Raw genomic sequence first — 25060 nt, forward strand, 5'->3', positions numbered from 1 at the left:
AATGGTTTGTGGGCCCTGCCAATGTTCAACCACCTCTGCACAATTACCCAACAATGTTCTCTATCCACTCACTTACCTTCCAGGCCCTTCTTCAGATACTTTCATTCCTACCTCTGTTACTGTTGGCTTTGTTGGCATTTTCCATCCTTGATCCATATCTTTCTAGGAAAGGATGGATATTAGAAAATATAGGGGCTGGGTGGTGGCACCCCTGGTTAGGTGCACATAGTACTAAATACAAGGACCCACTCAAAGATCTGGATTTGAGTCCCTGCTCCCTACCTGCTAAGGGGACATTTCACAAGTGGTGAAGCAGGTCCGAAGGTGGTTATCTTTCTCTCTGTCCTCTCTCTCAATTTCTCTCTGTCCTACCCAATAAAATGACAAAAAGGCAGCCAGAAGCAGTGGATTTGTGGTGCTGGCACTGAGCCCTAACAGTAACCCTGGAGAAAAAAAGAAGGAAAGAGAGAGAAAGGAAGGAAGGAAGAAAGAAAGAGATATAAGGTAAAAATGAAATAGCTCACTTGGATAGTGTGCTGTTTGCTATGTGTGCAACCCAGGTTTGAGTCCAACCCCCACCTCATTGAAAAAAGCTTTGGTTCTGTAGTTGGTGACACTCTTTCTTTCACTTTTTCCTCTTTACCTCTATCTAAAAAATATAGAGAAAACATAGCTTTTAAAACTGGAGCCTATACACCTATCACTAATATGAGTCTTTAAAACTGTGTAGGTCCATCTGGTTCATTATGAGGGGCATATACCATGTGTGTGTGTGTGTGTGTGTGTGTGTGTGTGTGTAGGAAACATGATTTACCTCTTTAATGAACAGCAGTCATCCATCCATCCATCCATCCATCCATCCATCCATCCATCCATCCATTCATCCATCCATCCATCCAATTCTAATCATTAGTTTCTGGGTTTTCCAGCTCATTGAATGCTGTTCTGACTTCCTACTACATTTTTTTTTCTGATTGAGAATAACCTGTCCAGTATAAATTTCACTCTTATTGAGTTGAGACTTGAAAGCATGTTTATTACAGTGTAGTGATTCTCCAAATAGAAGTCTTTTCCACTCCAATCTCTGCTCAAAAAGGTGGGATTGCATCTTTTATATGTGAGGATCCTTAAGTTTATGGATTGAAAGTTCTATATTTTTTGTATGTAAGTCCTGCAAAAAATGGGCACCACTCTTTTCATTGTGTTTTTTTTTTTTTTTTTTTGACATTTACTGAGAAATCATCAGCTTCCACAGCAAGCTGGTTAAAAACACCATGCATGTTTGGCTTTATTATGGTTCTGTCTGTTTCATCAAACTGACTCAAATACATCTTTTTTTAAAATTTAAACTCCAAAAACCACACTGCTAGAAGGGAATGAGCAATTTGAGTTATACCATAAATACATCTGATTTTCTTACATCCAGTAAATGCTAATTTTTTAGTGATTTAACATTGATTTACAAAATTATTTTCTCTCTTTTTTAAAATATTTATTTATTCCCTTTTGTTGCCCTTGTTTTATTGTTGTAGTTTATTGTTGTCATTGTTGGATAGGACAGAGAAATGGAGAGAGAAGAGGAAGACAGAGAGGGGGAGAGAAAAATAGACACCTGCAGACCTGCTTCACCACCTGTGAAGTGACTCCCTTGCATGTGGGGAGTCAGGGGCTTGAACTTGGATCCTTACGCCAGTCCTCGGACTTTGTGCTGCGTGTACTTAACCCTCTGTGCCACCGTGGGACTCCCAACTTACAAAATTCTAAGACAACGTGGGTATAGTTCCCCATGTCTCCCATTGCCAGAGTTTCACATTCCCATTCCCTCTGTTGGAAACTGCAGTACTTCTCCCAAGATTGTAGATATAGGTTGACCATAATTTCTACTAATATATGTATATATGGCCTTTTTTTATCCCCTATGGTCCTGCCTCCTCTTTTTTTCTGTTATACCTATCCCTCTTACTACTTCTGAGTGTCCTTCATTTTTACCTCTTCTCTCTCAGGGTCCTGATAGAATTGGGATTTGGAGCCCATTAGTTATCTTTCCATAACATTTCTACTCCTATGGAAGTATAGACCAACATTCTTTTTGTGGTGCAGAAGATAGGATTTCTGGCTTCTGTAATTTCTTCTCTCTAGGACATGGGTGTTGCCAGATTGAATTTTATCTGTTTCTGCATTTCCCTAGTGGGGTAGAGCTCTGGAAAGGTAAGGTTCCAGAACATATTGGTATCTGCCAAGTGAGTTCAGGATGGAATCATAGTAGGATCTGCAACTTGGTGGCTGAAAGGCAGTAAGATAAAGAAGAACAAATTGTCTAATAAATAGGAACCCAAAGTTAGGAGTAGAGCAGATGAAGTTAGGGGTCTTTGGGTGGAAAGAAGCCAGGAAGTTCATTTTAGGTATGTTTGTAGGGGCTCAGGACTTTAGTAATTTTTACCTTAGTTAATTATACAGGCTCTATCCTGGGTCAGATTGATGTGGCAAACACTCTGACCCAATATATATATATTTAGCACAGGAACCTGTATAACCTTTGAGTCCCTGTCAGCCTGAGCTTATAGTACATGGTCACAGCTAGGAACATTCTAGTTTGCACTCATTTCAGGACCAGTCTTCCATGAGTGGAATGCAGGGAAGGATGACCCAGCCTCCCTTTGGAGAGTGGGGCAGTCCTTACTACTGCTTATTTGTAGTAAGCGTTGGGCCTTAAGCCAGACCCCCCTGCTCTGCTCCATCATCCATTGCTGATACTATGGTCTATTTACATAATCATTGTTTTGCCTGAGACCCACCCTGCCTTCAGGGTATTAATTAATCCCACTGGTTAAAACCTTCACAACAGTTGCTAAGGGAATTTCTACCATTAGCCTACTCTTTCCTTTTCTCCACCCCCTTTCCTAGCCATTTCCTTTTCCAACTTGCCCTTTCCGGTTTTCTAAGATATAAAAGCATTTTCTCTGATCAAAAAAGAAGCATAGCGTTCCTGCTCAGCCACAAGTTCCTGGTTCCTCTCCCCCATTGCTGAGTAAGCAGCAGCCCAGGTTGACTCTGGTCGAGTTCTCTCCAACCCAGAGAGCACGTGCCTGGGAAGAAACACCCTCATGCTAGCCTGGCAGGTAAGGTCTTGGAGAGGCCTATAAGAAAGCTTATGATACTGTTCTTGATGGAAGTGGGAAGTGACCAGTGATGATAGGGAGAGGAATCTATTTGAGGTCTAGGCTCATTTTATCTATATGGGGAAATTCAAGGATTCCCTGATTAGGGCCCCAGGTGATGGGTTGCCTGGTAGTGACCCAAAATGGTCTTCACTGGACTTGCCATGTGACTCTGCAGTTCCTCTCCTGGAGATGTATCCTAGGAAACCAAACATAACCATCCAAAAAGATTTGTTTATGCCCATGTTCATAGCAGCATAATTAGTAATAGACAAGGAAGGCCTGGAAGTGGCTCAGGTGTGGAATACAAGTCAGCTATTGAAAATGGTGATTTCACCCTTTTCACCACATCTTGGATGGAACTTGAGGGCATCATGCTAAATGAGGTAAGTCAGAAACAGAAGGACAAATGTGGGGTGCTCTCACTCATAGGCGGAAGTTGAGGAACAAGTTCAGAAGAGAATATACTGAGCAGAACTTGGACTTCAGTTGGTGTATTACACCAAAGTAAAAGACTCTGGGATGGCTGGGTGAGGGGGAGGGTTCAGGCCCTGCAACAGGATGGCAGAGGACCACTAGGTGGTTGTATTGTTATGTTGAAAACTGGCAAATGTTATGCATGTACAGACTATTGTGTTTAGTGTAAGACATTAATCCTCCAATAAAGAAATAAAAAAAAGTGGCCTTCACTAAGTGAGCCAGTCTCTTGCTCTTTTTTAGTTTTTGTAGACTCTTCTTTACCTGACTTTCTCCCAGTTGTTAAAGCAATGAGTGTTATTTGTTGTGTCCAAAACAGTATTAGGTTTATGGGGTCTGGACTTATGTTTGGGATGAACTGCACCTAGGATTTTAGAGGGGTCTAAGTTAACCTCAAACTTTACTTCACTTACTTGCTTGATGGTTCTAATAAAGGTTTTCATAGGGACAATAATAGTCCTTTAGTATATATATATATCCAGTATGTCTCTTGGCCAATTGTACTGTATACAGTTTTTCTTCTTTTTTTAAATTTCTTTATTGGGGATTAATATTTTACATTCAACAGTAAATACAATACTTTGTACATGCATAACATTTCTCAGCTTTCTACATTACAGTACAACCCCCACTAGGTCCTCTGTCATCCTTTTTGGACCTGTACCCCCATCCCCACCCCAGAGTCTTTTACTTTGGTGCAATACACCAACTCCAGTTCAGGTTCTACTTGTATTTTCTTTTCTGATCTTGTTTTTTAACTTCTGCCTGAGAGTGAGATCATCCCATATTCATCCTTCTGTTTCTGACTTATTTCACTTAACATGATTTCTTCAAGCTCCATCCAAGATTGGCTGAAAACAGTGAAGTCACCATTTTTTATAGTTGAGTAGTATTCCATTGTATATATATACCACAACTTGCTCAGCCACTCATCTGTTGTTGGACACCTGGGTTGCTTCCAGGTTTTGGCTATTACAAACTGTGCTGCTATGAACATATGTGTACACAGATCTTTTTGGATGGGTGTGTTGGGTTCCTTAGGATCTATCCGCAGGGGAGGAATTACAGGATCATAGGGTAAGTCCATTTCTAGCCTTCTGAGATTTCTCCAGACTGTTCTCCACAAAGGTTGGACTGATTGACATTCCCACCAGCAGTGCAGGGGGGTTCCTTTGACCCCACAACCTCTCCAGCATTTGCTCCTGTTATCTTTTCTGATGTATGACATTTTCACAGAAGTGAAGTAGTATCTCATTGTTGTCTTTATTTGCATTTCTCTGGAAATCAAAGACTTGGAGCATTTTTTCATGTGTTTCTCAGCCTTTTGGATCTCTTCTGTGGTGAATATTCTGTCCATGTCCTCCCCCCCCATTTTTGCATGGGGTTATTTGTTTTCTTGTTCTTGATTTTGGCAAGCTCTTTATATATGTTGGTTATTAAACTCTTGTCTGATGTATGGCATGTTACAGTGTTTCTTCTAAAGATTATCAAGGGGTGATAGTATTGTTGATGCTGTCAGAAGAGATTAAGAGATATATCTTACCTACTTTCTTTTGTGTAGTTAGTTGAGGGAAGTGAAGTAGGGGGTAGGAAAGGAGGTTGTCTAGACCTAAGTATTTTTGATTTGATTAGAAAATTTATCATGTCTTCATTAGGTTTTTATACAAGATTGCTGAGCTTATCAGTTAGAAGTTGAGGAACAAGATCAGAAGAGAATACACTGAGAAGAACTTGGACTGGAATTGGTGTATTGCACCAAAGTAAAAGACTCTAGGGTAGGTGGGTGAGGGGGAGGGTTCAGGTCCTGCAACAGGATGGCAGAGGCAAATCTAATCACAGAGTACTATTAAGCACTTTTACTTTGAGGTATACAGTTGCCCCTAACTTGTGGATACATGTATCCATATATCTAGTCCCCTAGGCCCTAACCTATATCTAGGATCTGTCACATTGCTAGAGAAAGTGCCATCTGAAGTGCAAGTAGATAATCCCATGTGTTAGGAAAGGCCTTACCAGATTATTGGTGTTGGAACATTGACATCGCAGGTTTGGCATCTCCGGATATAATCTGAAGCAAAAAGGCAGCGGAGGCATGGTGGCACTGGCTGCATTGGTTTAGCTGAGGTTAGTAAATACTATTTTTACCCCCTCTAAATACATCTCAGAAAATACCTTTCCAAGCCTGTTGGGATACCATTGGCTTTTATTGTGATTCATAATATCTACTCATATTAAAAATTTTTGTGTTAATTTTTATTCTGGGACAATTTTACAACAATCTGGACATATAAACATAGTAATTTGCACCATCTGTAACAAACAAATTGTTTAAACAAAGGCTAACATCACCCTAGGTTCAATTAGGATACATTTATAAGATTAGTGAAGTACAAATGTTTTATTTTATTTTTTGTTTTTATCCAACTAAGTTGTATTTTATTTATTTTTAATTTTATTAATGATTTAATATTCATTTATAAAATTACAAGCTAACAAGGGTATAATTCTGCACCTATCTTACCACTAGTGTTCTGTATCCTCACTCCCTCCATTTTCCAATTTTTCTAGTTCTAAGGTTGCAGATATGGGTTAACTGGTGTTTTTACAGCTATCTGTCTATATTTTATATATTTGCTAATTTTATATTTATTTATATTTGTTCATTTTTTTCCCATGGTCCCATATTCTCTTCCTTTCCAAGTCACACCTGCACCTACTACTTCTTCCCAATATCCCTCCCTTTTGCCTCTTCTCTCTCTGGGTCTTCATGGAGTTGGAGTTCACAACCCCCTGGTCATCTTACCCCTAAATTCTTTGTGGGGTGTAGAAGGTGAGAGTTGTGGGTGAAGTATAAATGTTTTTATTATGTTTGCAAACACAGACAGTAAAAGGGAATCTTGGCTTGGTGATTCAGTTGAGACTTCAGGGTTCCTATTAATACATGTTTGCTCTTTCTGATTGCTTAATCTTTAGATTTTTAAAAATTATTATTTCTTCACTTCCTAGACTGAACTAGAAATAATAAGTGGAAGATGATTGATTACTTCAGTACATTGTGAAATGTTTAAAATATATTTTGAAAATAAATTATTTTCATCCTGTATTTGGGATTTCAGTACATAACCCTACATCTCATCACTTGTTTTCTTTTCTGTGCCAAGGTTCTTGTGCATTAGTCATATAGCTCAATTAACTGAACTATCTTCCCTGCTCACTTCTTTATTTTGAGGGAGGGAGGAAGAGAGAGAGAGAGAGAGTCAGAAACAGAAGGATGAATGAGAGAGACCAATGCATTACTCCAGCATTCATACTGTTCCCTCAGTGCTAATCATGGCACACTCTTGAGGTACTAGGAATTGAACCCTCAACTTTGTGTGTACATAGTAAGTCATGTGTTTTACCCACTGCACATTCACTCAGACCCTTACAATTTTCTTGAGTTCCTATTTCCTTTCCTTCCCTCTTTTTTTTATTTGATGGAGACAGATGGAGGGAGGAGAGAGATATCATAACATCATATCTTCCTTCAGTGTGGTGTGGGTTGGGCTTGAGCCTGGGTTGTGCACATGGCAAAGCAACACAGCAAATTGTGCAAGTGAGCTTTTTTTTTTTTTTTTTGCCAGCTCTAAAATCCCATTTTCTATCTAATCATCTAATCATCTCTGTGCTATTTCTTTTCTGTTTATAATTTCTCACACAAATGTTCATAACCTCGAACCAATAAATTCACTCTTCCTTTAAAAATAATGTGTCCTATATAAAAATAATAATTGAACCAAACCATATCAATACACTTTAAAGTTTAATTTCTCTAAAATTTTCTTTTAAATTAAATTCCTTAAAAAATTATTAACATTTCAACAGTCACATAAAATCACATGATTTCAGGGGAATAGTTTCACATTCATTCAAGTCACCGTATTCACTACCAGAGTTCCCCATTCTGAGAATCACTCACATCCTCATAAAGTCTAAGAAACAGTTTGCTTAGCTTTTTTTTGGTTGTTGTTGAAAATTTGGTTGCATTAGCTTTCTATATTACACATATGAATGAAACCACCTAGTAGTTATCTTTCACTTCTACTTCCACTAACCATAGTCAACTTCAGTTATATCCATTTTGGCCCAAACAATATGATCTCATCTTTTAAACTGCAGAGTAATATTCCATTGACTATATGTTTCATAACTTCTTTTTCTAGAAACCTGTCAATGGGAATTTTGTGAACAGTGCTGCTATGAACATACAATGGATATATATTTTTAAAATTATTGTTTCGCCCCCAGCTCACCATCTGTAGGGGAGTCGCTTCACAGGCAGTGAAGCAGGTCTGCAGGTGTCTCTCTGTCTCTCTTCCTATCTCCCCCTTCTCTCTCAATTTCTCTCTGTCTCTATCCAATAACAAAGAAAATTAAAAAAATTATTGTTTCTATGTTTTTAATTTTTAATATTTATTTCCTTTTTGTTGCCCTTGTTTTTATTGTTGTTGTAGTTACTATTGTTGTTGTTATTGATGTCGTCATTGTTGGATAGGACAGAGAGAAATGGAGAGAGGAGGGGAAGACAAAGAGGGGGAGAGAAAGATAGACACCTGCAGACCTGCTTCACCACTTGCAAAGTGACTCCTCTGCAGGTGGGGAGCTGGGGGCTCGAACCGGGATCCTTGCACTGGTCCTTGGGCTTTGTGCCACGCGCACTTAACCCACTGCGCTATTTCCCGACTCCCTGTTTCTATGTCTTTTGCACATTTATAGAAGTGGTGTTACAAAATTAAATGGTATTTACATTTGCACTTGCTTCAAGATTTTTTTTCTCCTTTTAAAAAGAATTTATTAGTGATTTATTATTGATTGACAAAATTATGAGATAACATAATTCCATACCATTCCCACCACTAAAATTTTGTGTCACTATTCCCTCCATTGGAAACTACAACAGTTCTCCCAAGGTTACAGATATAGGTTGACTATTATTTCTATAGCTATCTATCTCTAGTTATATATATTTGGAAATTTTTTCTAAGGTCCTGCCTCTGTTGCTTCCCTTTATTTTCTTTCTTTCTTTTTCTTTAAACTTTATTTATTTATTTATTATTGGATAGAGAGAGAGAGAAATTGAAGGGGCAGGGAGATAGAGATGGAGAGAGACAGAGGCAGCCCTGCCCACCACTTGTGAAGCTTTCCCCCTGCAGGTGGGGACCAGGGACTTGAACCCAGGTCCTTGTGCACTGTAGTATGTGCACTTAACCAGGTGTGCCACCACCTGGCACTTCTTTTTTAAAAAAATTATTTTATTTATTTTATTTTTGAGAGAGATGCAGAGAGAGAAAGACAGAGAGAAACACCAGAGCACTGCTCAGCTCAGGCTTATGATGGTGCGGGGGATTGAACCTGAGACTTCAGAGCCTCAGGCATGAGAGAGTCTCTTTGCATAACCATTATGCTCTCTACCCCATCCCTCTTTTTTTTTAAATTTAATTTATTTATAAAATAAAAAATAGAAAATATCGACAAAACCATATAATAAGAGGGGTGAAATTCCTCACATTTCCCATCACCAGAGTTCCATATCCCATCCCCTCCATTGGAAGCTTTCCTATTCTTTATCTCTCTAGGAGCATGGACCCGGGGTAATTATGGGGTGCAGAAGATGGGAAGTCTGGCTTCTGTAATTGCTTCTCTGATGGGCATTCAGGTGATCCATATTCCCAGCCTGCCCCATCTTTCCCTACTGGGTCAGGCCTCTGAAGAGGTTGGGTTCCATTGGTGAGGTCGTCTGTCCAGGCGAGTCAGGTTGACGTCATGGCAGCATCTGCAACTTGGTGTTTGGAATGTGTTTCCCTTTGCTTCCTCCTTTCTTCTGAGGCTCTGTTCAGTAGTTCTTGTAAGGTGGGGTTAATTGTGGCAAACTCCTTTAGTTCTTGAATATTTGAGAAAACCTTTATTTCTCACTCATATTTGAAGGATAATTTTGCAGGATACAATATTTGTGGCTGAAATTCTCTCTCTTTTAGAACTTTGAATATGTCATTCTACTCTCTCCTTGCCTCTAGAGTTTGTGAAGAGGAATCTTATGAAAGTCTTATAGCTCTGCCTTTGTTTGTAACTTCTTTCCTTTCCCTAGCAGCCAGAAATTTTTTCCTTGTCATTGGCTTTTGATAGTTTTACAACAATGTGCCTTGGTGTTGGTCTTTTTGTATTTATAAATCTGGGTGATCGTCTGGCCTCTTGAATGAGAATGTTCTTATGGTTTCCTGAGTGAGGGAAGTCCTCAGCTAAAATTGCTCTGAAAATGGACTTTGGGTCTTTGGCCTTGTCCTCCTTTTCAGCTATGCCTATCACTCTTATATTCAATCTCTTGATGGAGTCTGCAATTTCACAGAGAGTTGCTTCAGTCTTCTGAACCATTGCTCTCCCTCATCTTTGAATTGAAAGAGTGGACTGGCCATATCTTCTAGACTGGAGATAATTTCTTCTGAATGTGTGGAACTACTTCTTAAGTAGTTCTACCTGGGCATGGATTACAGTTAGAGTGTCTGTTATTCTGACTGGATTTCTGACTGAAGTTCTTTCAAGATTTGAAGATTCTTAGTTAACTCTGTTAGAAGTTCCTCTCGTGTGTTTTAATTCCATAATAGCATGCTCTTTTAATTATTTCTTAAATTCTTGGAGAGGAAGCCGGGTGGTAGCGCAGCGGGTTAAGCACACGCGGCACAAAGCTCAAGGACCGGCATAAGGATTTGGGTTCGAGCCACTGGTTCCCCACCTGCAGGGGAATTGCTTCACAAGCGGTGAAACAGGTCTGCAGGTGTCTATCTTTCTCTCCCCCTCTTTGTCTTCCCTTCCTCTCTCTATTTCTCTCTGTCCTATCCAACAATGACGACATCAATAACTACAACAATAAAACAAGGGCAACAAAAGGGAACAAACAATATCTCTAAGAAAATTCTTGGAGAGTCCTCATAATAAGCTCTGTGTAGTCTGTCTTTGAGAGTCTCTAAATGTGTAATTCCTTAGATTTCCTCTGTTTAATTTCTGTCTGGCTGATATGGCATAGTTGGCTGTTCAGTTCTGTTTCTCTGCTTGTACATTTATTGTGCTGGTTGTTGATGGCCAGCAGGTGGTGGTATTGTGATCTCTAGGTTTCTCTTGTTTGTATGATCTTCGGCAGGTGTGATGGGGTGGAAGGGCAGTTGCTTTGGGCTGTGTTGTGGTCACAAATACCCTGTTTTATGTTGTGTCCTTGCCTTAAATTCAGAAGGCTAAAACTTCTCTGAGCCAAAGACTGAGAAGTTTTAAGCCCCTCTCTTTTTTCTTCTGGCACTATGAACAGTTACTTGCTTGCTTCCCTTAAAGTAAAATCACCAAAATGGTGTAGCTCAGTGCAGGTGCTGCCCAGAGCTCTGCTTTGACTTTGCTGTTCTTCAACCTGAATACACTCCCTTTTTCACTCCAACCACACGTGAGCACCCACCTGAGGCTGCAGAACTTTCAGCTGTAGCTGACTTTCAACTTTCAGTTGGGTTTCTTGTATTTATTTGTTATTGTCGGAGGAGAGGTGATTTGGTCCCAATTATTCCATGGCCACGCCTCCCAGAAGTCTCTCAAGATTCTTTAAATTGTTCTCCAAAGGCTTTTCACTAGCTTGTATTCCCACCAACAGTATAGCAAATTTCCTTTCCCTCTATATCCTTACCAACTCTTATTATTTATAACCTTTTTGATGTAGTTCATTTTCACAGGTGTGCAGTGGTATCTCATTGTGGTTTTAATTTGCATTTCTTATAGTAAGGTGTTCAATCAACTGGGTGTGCCTCTGCCCAACCCCTTATTTTGAATTTATCTAAAGATAAGTGATGTAAGACAATTTTCATATTTCTGTGTACCAGATGAATATCTTATTCAGAGAACTTTTTACTCAGATCATTTGATCACTTTTTTTTTTTTTACTGGATTACTTTCTGTTGTTGAGCTCTATGATTTTTGTTTTGTTTTGTTTTTTGTTTTATCTCCAGGGTTATTGCTGGAGCTTGGTGCCTGCACTATGAATTCACTGCTCCTGGAGGCTTCCCCCCCCTTTTGTTGCCCTTGTTGTTTATCTTTGTTGTTATTATTGTTATTGTTGGATAGGACAGAGAGAAATTGAGAGAGGACAGGAAGACAGAGTGGGGGAGAGAAAGATAGGCACTTGCAGACCTACTTCACCGCTTGTGAAGTGATCCCTTGCAAGTGGAGAGCTGGGGGGCCTTAACCAGGATCCTTACTCCAGTTCTTGTGCTTTGCATCATATGCACCCAGTACATGATTTTTTCAAATATATTTTTGATGTCAATATCTTGGCAGATGGTGATGCATGAATGTCTTCTCCTAGTTGCTGAGTTGCTTTAAAAAGTTTTCTTTTTGTGTGTGCAAATTTATTTTGATGTGCATATTCTTTTAAATATGATGTAGTCCTATTTATTTATTCCTTCTTTAGTTTTTCTTGCCCATGGGGTGAATGTTCAGCTACATCTTTGAAGGTGAAGTCTTTATTATGTTTTCTTTTATATTTATAAGTTTATTTTATTTTATTATTTATTTTATACTAATGAGAAATACAGAGAGAAAGACCAGAGCACTGCACAGCTCTGGCTTCTGGTGATGCTGGGGATTGAACCTGGGACTTCAGAGCCTCAGGCATGAGAGTCCTTTTGCATAACCACTATACTGTCTCCCCAGCCCTATATTTACAAGTTTAATACCCAAGACTATAACCCATTTTGAGTTAGTTTTGTCAACAAGTCAATAACCCACTATAACCCATTTTTAAAAAATTTTCTTTTTTAAAATGTTTATTACCTTTTGTTGCCCTTGTTTTTTTTTATTGTGGCAGTTATTATTGTTATTGTCATTGTTGGGTAGGACAGAGAGAAATAGAGAGAGGAGGGGAAGACAGAGAGGGGGAGAGAAAGATAGACACCTGCAGACCTGCTTCACCACTTGTGAAGCGACACCCCTGCAGGTGGGGAGCTGGGGGCTTGAACTGGGATCCTTATGCTGGTCCTTGTGCTTTGCACCACGTGTGCTTAACCCACTGAGCTACCACCTGATTCTCACTTTGAGTTAATTTTAATGTATAGCTTTAAATGACAGTCTAGTTTTCTTTTTTCCACATGTGGCTGACAAGTTTTTGGAGCAGCATTTGGTTGAAGAGGCTTTCTTCCTCACCATTGAGTGATTTTGACTGCTTTGCCATATGAAAGATTTATACATATGTATGAGCTTTATTCTGAATGTCTGTTTTTGTTCCAAATACCTTACCATTTTAATTGTAATTGTTTTGTAGTATAGTTGAAAGTTGAAGAGTATGATGTCTTTATTTTCTCTCTTTTTTCCTGCCACCAGAACTTTTCTGGAACTTTTTTGTTTGTTTGTTTTCTTGTTGGGGGATTGATGGCTTACAGTCGACAGTAAAATACAATCATTTGTACATGCATAACATTTCTCAGTTTTCCACATAACAATTCAGCCCCTACTGGGTCCACCTCTGCCATCATGTTCTAGACCTGAACCCTCACTGTCACCCCAGAGTCTTTTACTTTGGTGAAATACAGCAACTTCAGTCTCAGTTCTGTTTTGTGTTCTTCCTTCTGTTCTTTTTAAGTTTTATTTTGTTCTATTTATTTTATTTTTTTTATTTCTTTATTGGGGATTAATGGTTTACTACTGACAGTAAAATATAATAGTCTGTACATGCATAACATTTCCACATAACAATACAACCCCCATTAGGGGCTCTGCCATCATGTTCCAGGACCTGAAACTGCCCCCCTCTTACCCCAGAGTCTTTTACTTTGGTACAGTACACCAAACCCAGTCCAAGTTCTGCTTTGCGTTTTCCCTTCTGTTCTTATTTTCAACTTCTGTCTATGAATGAGACCATCTCATATTCATCTATCTCTTTCTTTTTTTTTTTGACATTTGAGAATTCACTTTTATTGTTACAGAATGTAAATCTGGGTTTATAGTCATGGTTCATAACTGAGCTTTTCAGCAAGTGAAAATACCTATTATACTTAAATAGGCTCGAATTGCTCTTTTTTTTAAATTGGGGAATTAATGTTTCACATTCAACAGTAAGTAAAATAGTCTGTACATGCATAACACTCCCCAGTCTCCCATACAACAACAAAACCCCCACTAAGTCCTCTGAATCCCTCTTGGACCTGTATTCTCCCCACCCGCCCACCCCAGAGACCCTTACTTTGGTGTGATACGCCAATTCCATTTCAGGTTCTACTTGTGTTTTCTTTTCTGATCTTGTTTTTCAACTTCGGCCTGAGAGTGAGATCATCCTATATTCATCCTTCTGTTTCTGATGTATTTCACTCAACATGAATTTTTCAAGGTCCATCCAAGATCGGCTGAAAATAGTGAAGTCACCATTTTTTACAGCTGAGTAGTATTCCATTGTGTATATAAACCACAACTTGCTCAGCCACTCATCTGTTATTGGACACCTGGGTTGCTTCCAGGTTTTGGCTATCACAAATTGTGCTGCCAAGAACATATGTGTACACAGATCTTTTTGGATGGATGTGTTGGGTTCCTTAGGATATATCCCCAGGAGAGGAATTGCAGGATCATAGGGTAGGTCCATTTTTAGCCTTCTGAGAGTTTTCCAGATTGTTCTCCACAGAGGCTGGACCAATTTACATTCCTACTAGCAGTGTAGGAGGGTTCCTTTGATCCCACACCCTCTCCAGCATTTGCTGCTGTTCCCTTTTCTGATGTGTGACATTCTCACAGGAGTGAAGTGGTATCTCGTTGTTGTCTTTATTTGCATTTCTCTGACAATCAGAGACTTGGAGCATTTTTTCATGTGTTTCTCAGCCTTTTGGATCTCTTCTGTGATGAATATTCTGTCCATGTCTTCCCTCCATTTTTGGATGGGGTTATTTGTTGTCTTCTTGTTGAGTTTGGCAAGCACTTTATATATGTTGGTTATTAAACTCTTGTCTGATATATGGCATGTAAAGATCTTCTCCCATTCTGTGAGGGGTCTCTTGGTTTGGGTAGTGGTTTCTTTTGCTGTGAAGAAGCTTTTTAATTTGATGTAGTCCCATAGGTTCATGCTTGCCTTAGTCTTCTTTGTAATTGGATTCGTTTCATTGAAGATGTCTTTAAAATTTATGTGGAAGAGAGTTCTGCCAATATTTTCTTCTAAGTATCTGATAGTTTGTGGTCTAACATCAAAGTCCTTGATCCACTTGGAATTTACTTTTGTATTTGTTGAAATATAGTGGTTCAGTTTCATTCTTCTGCATGTTTCAACCCATTGTTTCCAGCACCATTTGTTGAAGAGACTCTGCTTTCCCCATTTAATAGTCTGAGCCCCTTTGTCAAAGATTAGATGTCCATAGGTGTGGGGGCTCACTTCTGGGCTCTCAAGTCTATTCCACTGGTCAGTGTGTCTATTCATGTTCCAGTACCAAGCAGTTTTGATGACAATGGCCCTATAATACAATTTGAGATCTGGGAGTGTGATGCCTCCACTTCTGTTCCTTTTTCTCAAGATTGTTTTGGCAATTCTAGGTCTTTTCTGGTTCCAGATAAACATTTGTAGCATTTGTTCTATTCTCTTAAAAAGTGTGCTTGGGATCTTGATGGGAATAGCATTAAATTTGTATATGGCTCTGGGTAGTATATTCATTTTGATGATGTTAGTTCTACCAGCCCATGAACATGGAATATCTTTCCACTTCTTTGTGTCTTTTTATGTCTATTCATAATTTTCAGTATAGAAGTCTTTCACTTCTTTGGTTAGGTTTACTCCTGGATATTTTATTGTTTTAGTTGCTATAGTAAAAGGAATTGATTTATGGATTTCAATTTCTTCTAGCTTAGTGTTTGCATGGATGAATGCCACTGACTTTTGAATGTTAATTTTGTAGCCTGACACTGTATTGCCTTTACTGTATTGCCTGATGATTCCCAAAAGCTTCTTTCTGGATTCCTTGTGTTTTTCTGTGTATACTATCATGTCATCTGCAAATAGGGAGAGTTTGACTTCTTTTCTTCCAGACTGTATCCCTTTCATTTCTTGCTCCTGCCTTATTGCTATGGAAGAACTTCCAACACTATGTTGTATAGTAATGGTGATAGTGGGCAGCCATTTCTAGTACCTGATCTCAGTAGAAATTCTTTCTGTTTTTCACCATTGAGTATGATGTTGGATGTAGGTTTGCTATATATAGACTCCACTTTCTTCAGGAATTTTCCATCTATTCCCATTTATTGTAGTGTTTTGATCATAAAGGGATGTTGTACTTTGTCAAAGGCTTTCTCTGCATCTATTGATATGACCATGTGGTTTTTGGTCTTGCTTTTGTTGATGTGGTGGATCACACTGATTGATTTATGTATATTAAACCAACCTTGCATCCCTGGGATAAACCCCACTTGGTCATGATGAACAATCTTTTTAATATACTGCTGTATCCGGTTGGCTAAAATTTTGTTCAATATTTTTGCATCTATGTTCATCAGAGATATTGGTCTGTAGTTTTTTTTGGTTGTGTCCCTGTCTGCTTTTGGTATCAGAGTGATGTTGGCTCATAGAAGCTGGCAGGGAGTATTCCAGTGCCTTCAATCTTCTGGAAGACTTTTAAAAGTAGCGGTATTAGTTCTTCTTTGAAGGTTTTGTAGAATTCATTTGAACCATCTGGTGCAGGACTTTTATTTTTGGGAAGATTTTTGATAACTGTTTCAATTTCATTAGCTGTGATGGGCCTGTTCATGTTATCCACTTCCTCTTTACTTAGTTTTGGAAGTTGGTAGATATCTAGGAAATTGTCTATTTCTTCCAGGTTCTCTAGCTTGGTGGCATATCATGGAAGCCTCACATGATATGTTGAATTTCTGTGGTGTCTGTTGTGATATCTCCTCTTTCATTTAGTATCTGATTTATTTGGGTCTTCTCCCTTTTTTGTTTTGTGAGTCTGGCTAAAAGTTTGTCGATTTTGTTTACTCTTTCTAAGAACCAACATTTACTTTCGTTGAGCTTTTGTATGCTTTTCTTATTTTCAATGTTATTTATTTCTGCCCTAACTTTAGTGATTTCTGTCCTTCTGGTTGCTTTAGGGTTCCTTTGTTCATCTTCTTCTAGGTTTTTAAGACGTGCAATCAGGCTGTTTATTTGTGCTTTTTTCTTGTTTCCTAATGTGTGCTTGTATAGTTATGACCTTCCTTCTCAGCACTGCCTTAGCTGTGTCCCAAATATTTTGATAGCTTGTGTCTTCATTTTCATTGAAGTCTCGGAACATTTTGATTTCTTCCTTTATTTCCTCTTTGACCCAGAGGTTGTTAAGGAGTATACTGTTGAGCTTCCACATTTTGGGACTATTACTAATCTTTTGTTGATTGTTAAGTGTTTAGTTCCACTGTGGTCTGAGAAGATGCTTGGGATGATTTCAATGCTCTTGAATTTGCTGATGCTGTCTTTGTGGCCTAACATATGCTCTATCCTCGAGAATGACCCATGTGGATTGGTAATATAATGTGTATTCCAGTTTCTTGGCATGAATGACTCTGAAAATGTCCAATAGTTCTAGTTTATCTATCTCTTCATTTAGCTCCCTTATGTCTTTATTGATTTTTCTGCCTGGATGATCTGTCAAGTTGAGAGAGTGGGGTGTTGAAGTCCCCTACTATGACTGTGTTGCTCTTAATATATTGCTATAGCTCTTTCAGTAAATGTTTGATGTATTAGATGGCTTCTCATTGGGTGCATAGATGTTAATATTTGTTAAGTCCTCTTGATTGACTGATCCTCTAAGCTTTAAGTAGTATCCATTCCTATCTTTTTAAATCATATCTATTTTAAAGTCTATCATGTCAGATATGAGAATAGCTGTTCCTGCCCTTTTTTGTGGGCCATTGGCTTGTATGATAGTTTTCCATCCTTTCACTTTAAGTCTGTGTTGGTCTTGTTGAGTTAGGTGGGTTTTTCTGTAGATAGCATATTGTTGGGTTGTGTGTTCTGATCCATCTTCCTACTCTGTGTCTTTTAATAGGTGAATTCAGGCCATTGACATTTATTGATATCAAAGATTGAAGATACTTTAACGCCATTCTTGTAGAGTTTTAGAGTGTTCTGATATATGTCCTAGTTATGATGATCTGACTGTTTATAGAAGACCTTTCAGAACTTCTTTCAGGGCAGGCTTGGTGATAGTTGATTCCTTCAACTGTTGCTTGTCTGAGAAGGTTTTGATACCTCCATCTAGTCTGAATGACAGTCTAGCAGGATGTAGTATTCTTGGTTGAAAGCCTTTCTCATTGAGCACTCGGTAGATATCTTGCCATTCTCTTCTGGCCTGTACTGTTTGTGTGGAGAAGTCTGCTGCTAATCTTATGGCTTTTCCTCTGTAGGTGACTCTTTGTTTTTTCTCTTACAGCCTTCAGGATCCTTTCTTTATCCTTATTCCTGTCCATTCTAAATATGATGTGTCTTGGTGTCTTTAAGTCTGGGTTAATTCTGTTTGGGACCCTCTGGGCTTTTTGAATCTTTATGTCTTTTATGTCTTTGAATCTTTATGTCTAGTCTTCTAGACTAAAGAAGTTTTCAACTATTATGGCCTGAAGAATGCTTTCTTCCTCTCCCTCTCTTTCTTCCTCTGGTAAGCCAATAGCGTATATTGTTTCTTTTGAAGTCATCCCATAGGTCTCTGTTGTTGTTTTCAGCATCTCTTAATCTCTTTTTGAGATCTCTTACTTCTTTTTTAGTTGTCTCTAATTCGTCCTCAATCTTGCTAATTCTTGTCTTCAGCCTCATTGATTCTATTCTCTCTCCCCTCTACTGTTTTCTGGAGTTCATCTATTTTGTTACCCTGTTCTGATACTGTTTTAGCTTGTTCATCTAGTTGTGTTCTTAGCTTAGCTATTTCAGCTTTCAACTCTCTAATAACCCTGAGATAGTTAGTGTTTTCTTCCAGAGTCTCATTTGTTGTTCCTGTATTTCTGATTACATTTCTTTCAACTCTTTACTCACTCCTGGGATTATTTCCTTAGCTAATGTTTGTATGTTGAACTCGTTATTTTGTGCTTCACCCTTTGGGGGGCTTTTAGCTGGACTGTTGTCCTGATTCATTTCTGCAATATTTCTTCTTTTTGGTTTACCCATTTTATATATTATGTTCTGAGTTCCCTCTCTTAGTACTTTTCAAATTACTGATCACTATTTCCTGGGTTGACTTGTGTCTAAGTAAGGTAATTAAAGGGTTCACAGTGGTGGAAGTTGTTTCAATAGTATATTAACAGTTGTTTCAATAGTATATTAATCCCTGAGTTGGGGCTCAGTGATTTAAAAGCCTCTTTTTTTTTCCTCTCTGTAGGCTATGGGAACCTGAGGGCTTCTAAACTATAAGTAGGCTTCTTATCTTACTCACTGACTCCTGACCAAGAGATAAGGCAGGGTGTGGCAGAGATAGTCCAGTGGTTATGCAAAGAGACTTTCACAGCCTCACAGCTATGCCACAGAGATATATATCTTCTCCTGAGTTTCCTGGTTAGATCTCATTTCCCCGGTGTCCCTCCCTGCTGCTGCTCCAGATTCTGAGGGCAGTAGCAATGGAGACTCAGAGTTGCACTTTGTGAGTCTCTGGGGAGTCCTCTCCTCCCTTCAGTTGTCCCCTTGTTGGTGGAACAGACTGGAGGTGGTGTCTCAACTGATAAACCACTGGACTGTTACCAGCCACTTAGTCTCTCCCTAGGCTCCTCTCTCACCAGCCACACGTGTTTTCACTCACCAGTGATTTGGTGGGTTCCTGTAGTTGTTCTAGTCCTGTCTTGTTTCAGTCCCAGGTGGTCTCCTTTGGTATTCCTAGTTGATCCAGGAAAGGAGAGGAGAGGAGAGAAACAGATCTGCTGCTGCTCATAGCCCTGCCTCCCCATCTATCTCTTTCTGACTTACCCCACTTAACATGATTTCTTCAAGCTTCATCCAAGATGAGGTAAAAAAGGTGAAATTACCATTTTTAGTAGCTGAGTAGTATTCTATTATGTATATATACCACAATTTTATCAGTCACTTATCTGTTGTTGGATACCTGGGTCTGGAAATTCTTAGTTGCAAAATTCTACCACTCCTAGTAGACTCTTGTTTTTTATTTTTAAAATTATTTTTAGATAGAAATCAAGAAATAAAATGAGAGAGATGGAGAAGCAGCACAGCATTGCTCCACCAATTGTGAAGCTTCCACTTTGTATGGCACATCCATGTGAGGGATCAAGAACTTGAACTGAATTCCTGTGCATGGTAAAGTATGTGTTCTACATGGTCTCTGTGTACTACTGCAAGGTTGGCAAAATAGCATACTTGGACAGTGTTCTGCTTTGCCATGTTTGTGATCCAGGGTTGAGCCTAGCCTCCACTGTATGTGTTCTTTAATGAGGGTGACAGTGTATGCTGGGGGATCCTGCTATGCTTGTGCAAATACTTTTTTATCTTTTTTAAAAGATAGCTTTTATTTATTTTTATTATTGGATAGAGATAGAGAGAAATTTAGAGGGGGTTCTCCTACAGGTGGGGACCAGGAGCTTGAACCTGGGTCCTTGCACACTGTAATGTGTGTGATCAACTCAGTGTACTACTGCTTGGCCCTCATATGCTTCTTTCTCAAGTGCTCCTGATTTGGATGATAAGTTTAGGTGGTCCTTCCTCCTGGGATATTGCCTAGATAGCAGAAGACTGTGAGGAAGGACATTCTATGTACTGTGAACTTTTATTTTGATTCAGTTGTGGCTTCTGTCCCTTTGGGAGTCTACCCATGGAATTCTTGCTGTAGTTTCTTTCTTTCTTTTTTTTTTTTTTATTAGGGGATTAATGGTTTACAGTAAATACAGTTGTTGGTACATGTGTAAAATTTTTCAGTTTTATGCAAAACACTCTCACCCACAGCCTAGGTCTTCCTTAATCATCATGTCTAAGGTCCTGGAAATCTCTTCCCAACACACCCTCCCCCCTGCACCAGAGTCCTTTACTTTGGTGCAATACACCAAATCCAGTCCATTTTTTTTCGCTTCTGTTCTTATTTCTCAACTTCTGTCTATGAGTGAGATTATTCCATATTCACCCTCATCTATTGGGCTTATCTAACTTAACATTATTCCTTCAAGCTCCACTGAAGATGAGGTGAAGAAGGTGAATTCATCATTTTTAATAGTTGAGTAGTATTCCATTTTATATATATACCACAATTTTTTTTTTTTTTTTTTTTTTTTTGCCACTCATCTGTTGTGGAGCACCTAGGTTGCTTCTAGGTTTTGGCTACTACAAATTGTGCTGCTATGGCTGGGTCCCTATTTGGGGAGTCCTGAGATTCCCAAACAGACATGATGGGCCTAGACCTTGAATAAATCCCTCTCTCCATTGTTATCGGTCATTCCTATGAGGAACAACACAATAGACCCCTTTGTGGGCCCCCATAGGACCTTGCCCTCAACTTGGATCAACAATGGTAGAGAATGTTACATCTTCCGAAGGGAGGCTGGACAGTATACTCTATGTTATACCTGAGGAAGATGGGTCCTAATATTGGGGCAGCTTGGAACGTTCCTACTTATGACCACAGAATGTGAGCTCAGATCTACAGGGATGCAGAGGTCACATAGGCTCCTAAGCTGAATATGGGCCCCAGATCACATCAAATCACTGGGGTTTATAGTCAACAATATTTATACCCCTTTCCCATATTTGGGAGCTACTCTTCCCTGATCCAGCTTTCTGGTCCTTTTTCCAGCCATGGCATCATTGCCCCAGACAATAATTAGAATCCACCTGCATATCAGATTTCAGGCTCAGGCAAAACAAACAAACAAAAAAAACACTAGTATAGCCACAGGCCCTTTGGAATATAACTAAAATAGGCCTACTAGCTATCTACAAAATGGAGGGCCCCCCAACTCTTCATCTGCACTATTCCAGCCTTTAGTTCCATGATTGGTCAACAATTTGTTTGGCTTTGTATCTTAACTCTCTTTTCAACCACCAGGTTCCAGATGCTAGCTTGATGCCGACTAGACTTCCCTAGACAGACAACCCCACCAATATGTCCTGGAGCTCCACTTCCCCAGAACCCCACCCTACTAGGGAAAGAGAAAGACAGTCTGGGAGTATTGATTGACCTGTCAATGCTCATGTTCAGTGGGGAAGCAATTATAGAAGCCAGACCTTCCACCTTCTGCATCCCACAATGATCTTGGGTCCATACTCCCAGAAAATTAAAGAATAGGAAAGCTATCAGGGGAGGGTTGGGATACAGAGTTCTGCTGGTGGGAACTGTGTGAAGTTGTACTCCTCTTATCCTATGCATTAGTCAGTGTTTCATTTTTATAAATAAAAAATTAAATAAAAAATTACCTGAACTGGAATTGGCATATTGCTCCAAAGTAAAAGACTCTGGGGTTTGTGGGTGTGTGTGTGGGGGCAAGAACACAGGTCCAACAAGGATGATAAAGGACCTAGTGAGGGTTGTATTGTTATATGGAAAACTGGCGAATGTTATGCATGTAGAAACTATTGTATTTACTGTTGAATGTAAAACATTAATTCCCCAATAAAGAAATTAAAAAAAATAAAGTAATCTTCAGATTTAAAAAACCTTGTGCTGCTGTGAACATAGGTAAACACAGGTCTTTTTGGATGGGTGTGTTTGGTTCTTTAGGCTACATCCCCAGGAGAGGAATTTCTGGGTCCTAAGGTAGGTCCATTTCTAGCTTTCTGGAAGTTCTCAAGACTGCTTTCTACAGGGGCTTGCTATCATTTTGTTGTGACTACCTCACCCTCAATTCTACTGCTTACTCTTCCAGTGGAATCCAGTGAGGATAAGTTAAGTGTGTGATGTTAAAACTCTCTTCCCTTATCCAGCCTTCTAGCCCTTTTCCCAGCCATGACATCATCTCCCCAGAGAATAACTTGGGTCCACCTGCATATTAGATGTCAGGCTTAGGCAAAAACTAGTAAAGTCATGCGCCCCATGGAATAGACCTAAAATAGACCTACTAGCTACTTCCAAAATGGAAACCCAAAATCTTCATCTGCAATATTCCAGCCTTTAGGTTAATGATTAATCAACGATTTGTATGGCTTTATATGCTATTTTTTTTCAATTACCAGATTTCATATGCTGCCATGGTGCCAACTGAACTTCCCAGGGCAGACAGCTCCACCAATACATTTTGGAGCCCCGCTTCCCTAGAATCCTACCCCACTAAGGAAAGAGAGAGACAGGCTAGGAGTATGGATTGACCTATCAATGCCCATGTTTAGCGGGGAAGCAATTATAGAAGCTAGACCTTTCACCTTCTGCACCCCATAATGACCCTGGGTCCATACTCCCAGAGGGATAAAGAATAGGAAAGCTATCAGGGGAGGGGATGGGATACAGAACTCTGGGAATTGTATGGAATTTCACCCTTTTTATCCTATGGTCTTGTCAGTGTTTCCATTTTATAAATAAAAATTAAAAAAAAATTGTGATACTGGGAAACAGCATTTTCTGAAGATAACAAGGGTCATTAAACTCCAAATGGGATTCGTGATCGGAAGTTCGGTGTGGAATGGTGAAGGTGAACTGGCATTCTGTATGAGTACTAACGTGAATCTGGAAGTATTGATCCCATAGTATTTTCTCTTCTTTATGAGCCCTTGTTTTGCGTTTCCAATCTGGAGGGATGAACTGCTTCTAATTGTCTGTCTTAAAACTCTAGTGTTTTAGCAAATTAGATAAAACTGGTGAGATTCATCAGTGAATCTCATTGTGTTCTCCAGTCTAGCTCCAACTACAGTAATCATTTTTGTGTTGATGTCCCTTTTTCCTTCTCTGTTTTTTTTTCAGGCCTCACTCTCTTATCTCTCAGTTCTTCAGCTCCAGGTCCAATGGCATTACAGAAAACACTCCATTATTGAGGAATTCCTCTCAAGAGAAAGGGTGAGTTTTTTTTTTCTTCTTGTAGGAGTAATTAAGAAATATCCTCAGTGTTGCCCTTGGCACTTATATTGGATGTGGATATTTACTGTGCATGTTTGATATCCAGCTAATCCTTGTTTGGTATGGTAGATGTTCATGATTCTAGTGTATGCTTTGACTCATAAGTTTCCAAATAATCTTGAGCATAATCCTGAAATAATTAAAGAGTAAAAGGACCTAGGTTGTGCTCACCCAAAATGCACACATAGTGTTTCCTAGTCTGAGGACATAGGTTCAAGCCCTTGGTCCCCTACCTGCAAGGGAGAAGCTTCACAAATGGTGAGGCTGTGCTGTAGGTGTCTTTCCTCCTCTTTTTCTTTTTTTAAAAAATATATTTATTTATTCCCTTTTTTGTTGCCCTTTTAAAAATTATTGTAGTTATTATTGTTGTTGTTGTTGATGTTGTCATTGTTGGATAGGACAGAGAGAAATGGAGAGAGGAGGGGAAGACAGAGAGGGGGAGAGAAGGATAGACACCTGCAGACCTGCTGCACTGCTTGTGAAGTGACTCCCCTGCAGGTGGGGAGCCGGGGGCTCCAACCGGCATCCATACGCAGGTCCTTGCGCTTTGTGCCACATGCGCTTAACCCGCTGCGCTACAGCCATCCTCTTTTTCTTCCCCTCTCTCTGTCCTTTTCTATTTTTTCTCTGTCTCTCACTTCTACTAAAGGGAGAAAGAAAGGGAAAGAGAAAGGGAAAATACATGGCTTCTAGAAATGGTGGAATTGTTATATAAACACTGAACCTCAGATATAACCCTGCTGGCAAAGACATGAAACAAATTAAAAACAGCAGAAAGGCCTCCATAAAACCAAGAAAAACACAAGTATACAACCATATTTTTCCATATTCCCAACAGGTGAGGGTTTTTTTTCCCCACAGGGAACAAGTTGACACTGTCTAGAGATATTTTTATTGCTACAGCTTGAGGAAGATGCTACTGGAGGTCAAGGATGTGACTAAACTGCAATTCACAATTCACAATTCATTCCCCACAACAAAGTATGATCTGGGTCAAATGACAATAGTGATATAGTGGAAAAATGCATGACTTAAAAGAAAATACCAGTTTCTAATGGAATTGGAGTTCAGAGCCCTCTGGTATTATTCCACTAACATTTTTCCCCCTCTGGAGGTATGGACCAAAATTATTTTTGGGGTGCAGAAGGTGGGATTAATGGCTTCTCTAACTGCTTCTTCGTTGGACATGGACATTGGCATTTCAATCCATACCCCCAGCCTGTTTCTTTTTCCACAGTGGGCTAGGGCTTTGAAGAGGTCAGGTCATCCGTCTAGGGAGCTGAGGATGGGATCATATTGGTGGCTGAAGGTCGGTAAGATATAAAGCAGGACAAAATGTTTAATAAACAGGAATCAAAAAGTAGGAACAGAGTAGTTGAGACTCAGAATCTTAGG

General features: G+C 39.4%; 1 protein-coding gene across 5 annotated transcripts in view; it reads left to right on the top strand.

Annotated features, from left to right (window-relative positions):
- Nucleotides 1-25060, top strand: part of OCA2 (OCA2 melanosomal transmembrane protein) — a 452195-nt gene that overhangs the window by 36811 nt on the left and 390324 nt on the right. For all 5 annotated transcript variants that reach the window (XM_060179243.1, XM_007533891.2, XM_060179245.1 and 2 more), the window contains exon 3: nt 23513-23605. In XM_060179243.1, coding sequence (XP_060035226.1) covers nt 23513-23605 — 93 coding nt within the window. The remainder of the gene's footprint in view (nt 1-23512; nt 23606-25060) is intronic.

This window comes from Erinaceus europaeus, chromosome 20 (genome assembly GCF_950295315.1).
Source record: "Erinaceus europaeus chromosome 20, mEriEur2.1, whole genome shotgun sequence".
In the NCBI taxonomy this organism is placed as follows: domain Eukaryota; kingdom Metazoa; phylum Chordata; class Mammalia; order Eulipotyphla; family Erinaceidae; genus Erinaceus; species Erinaceus europaeus.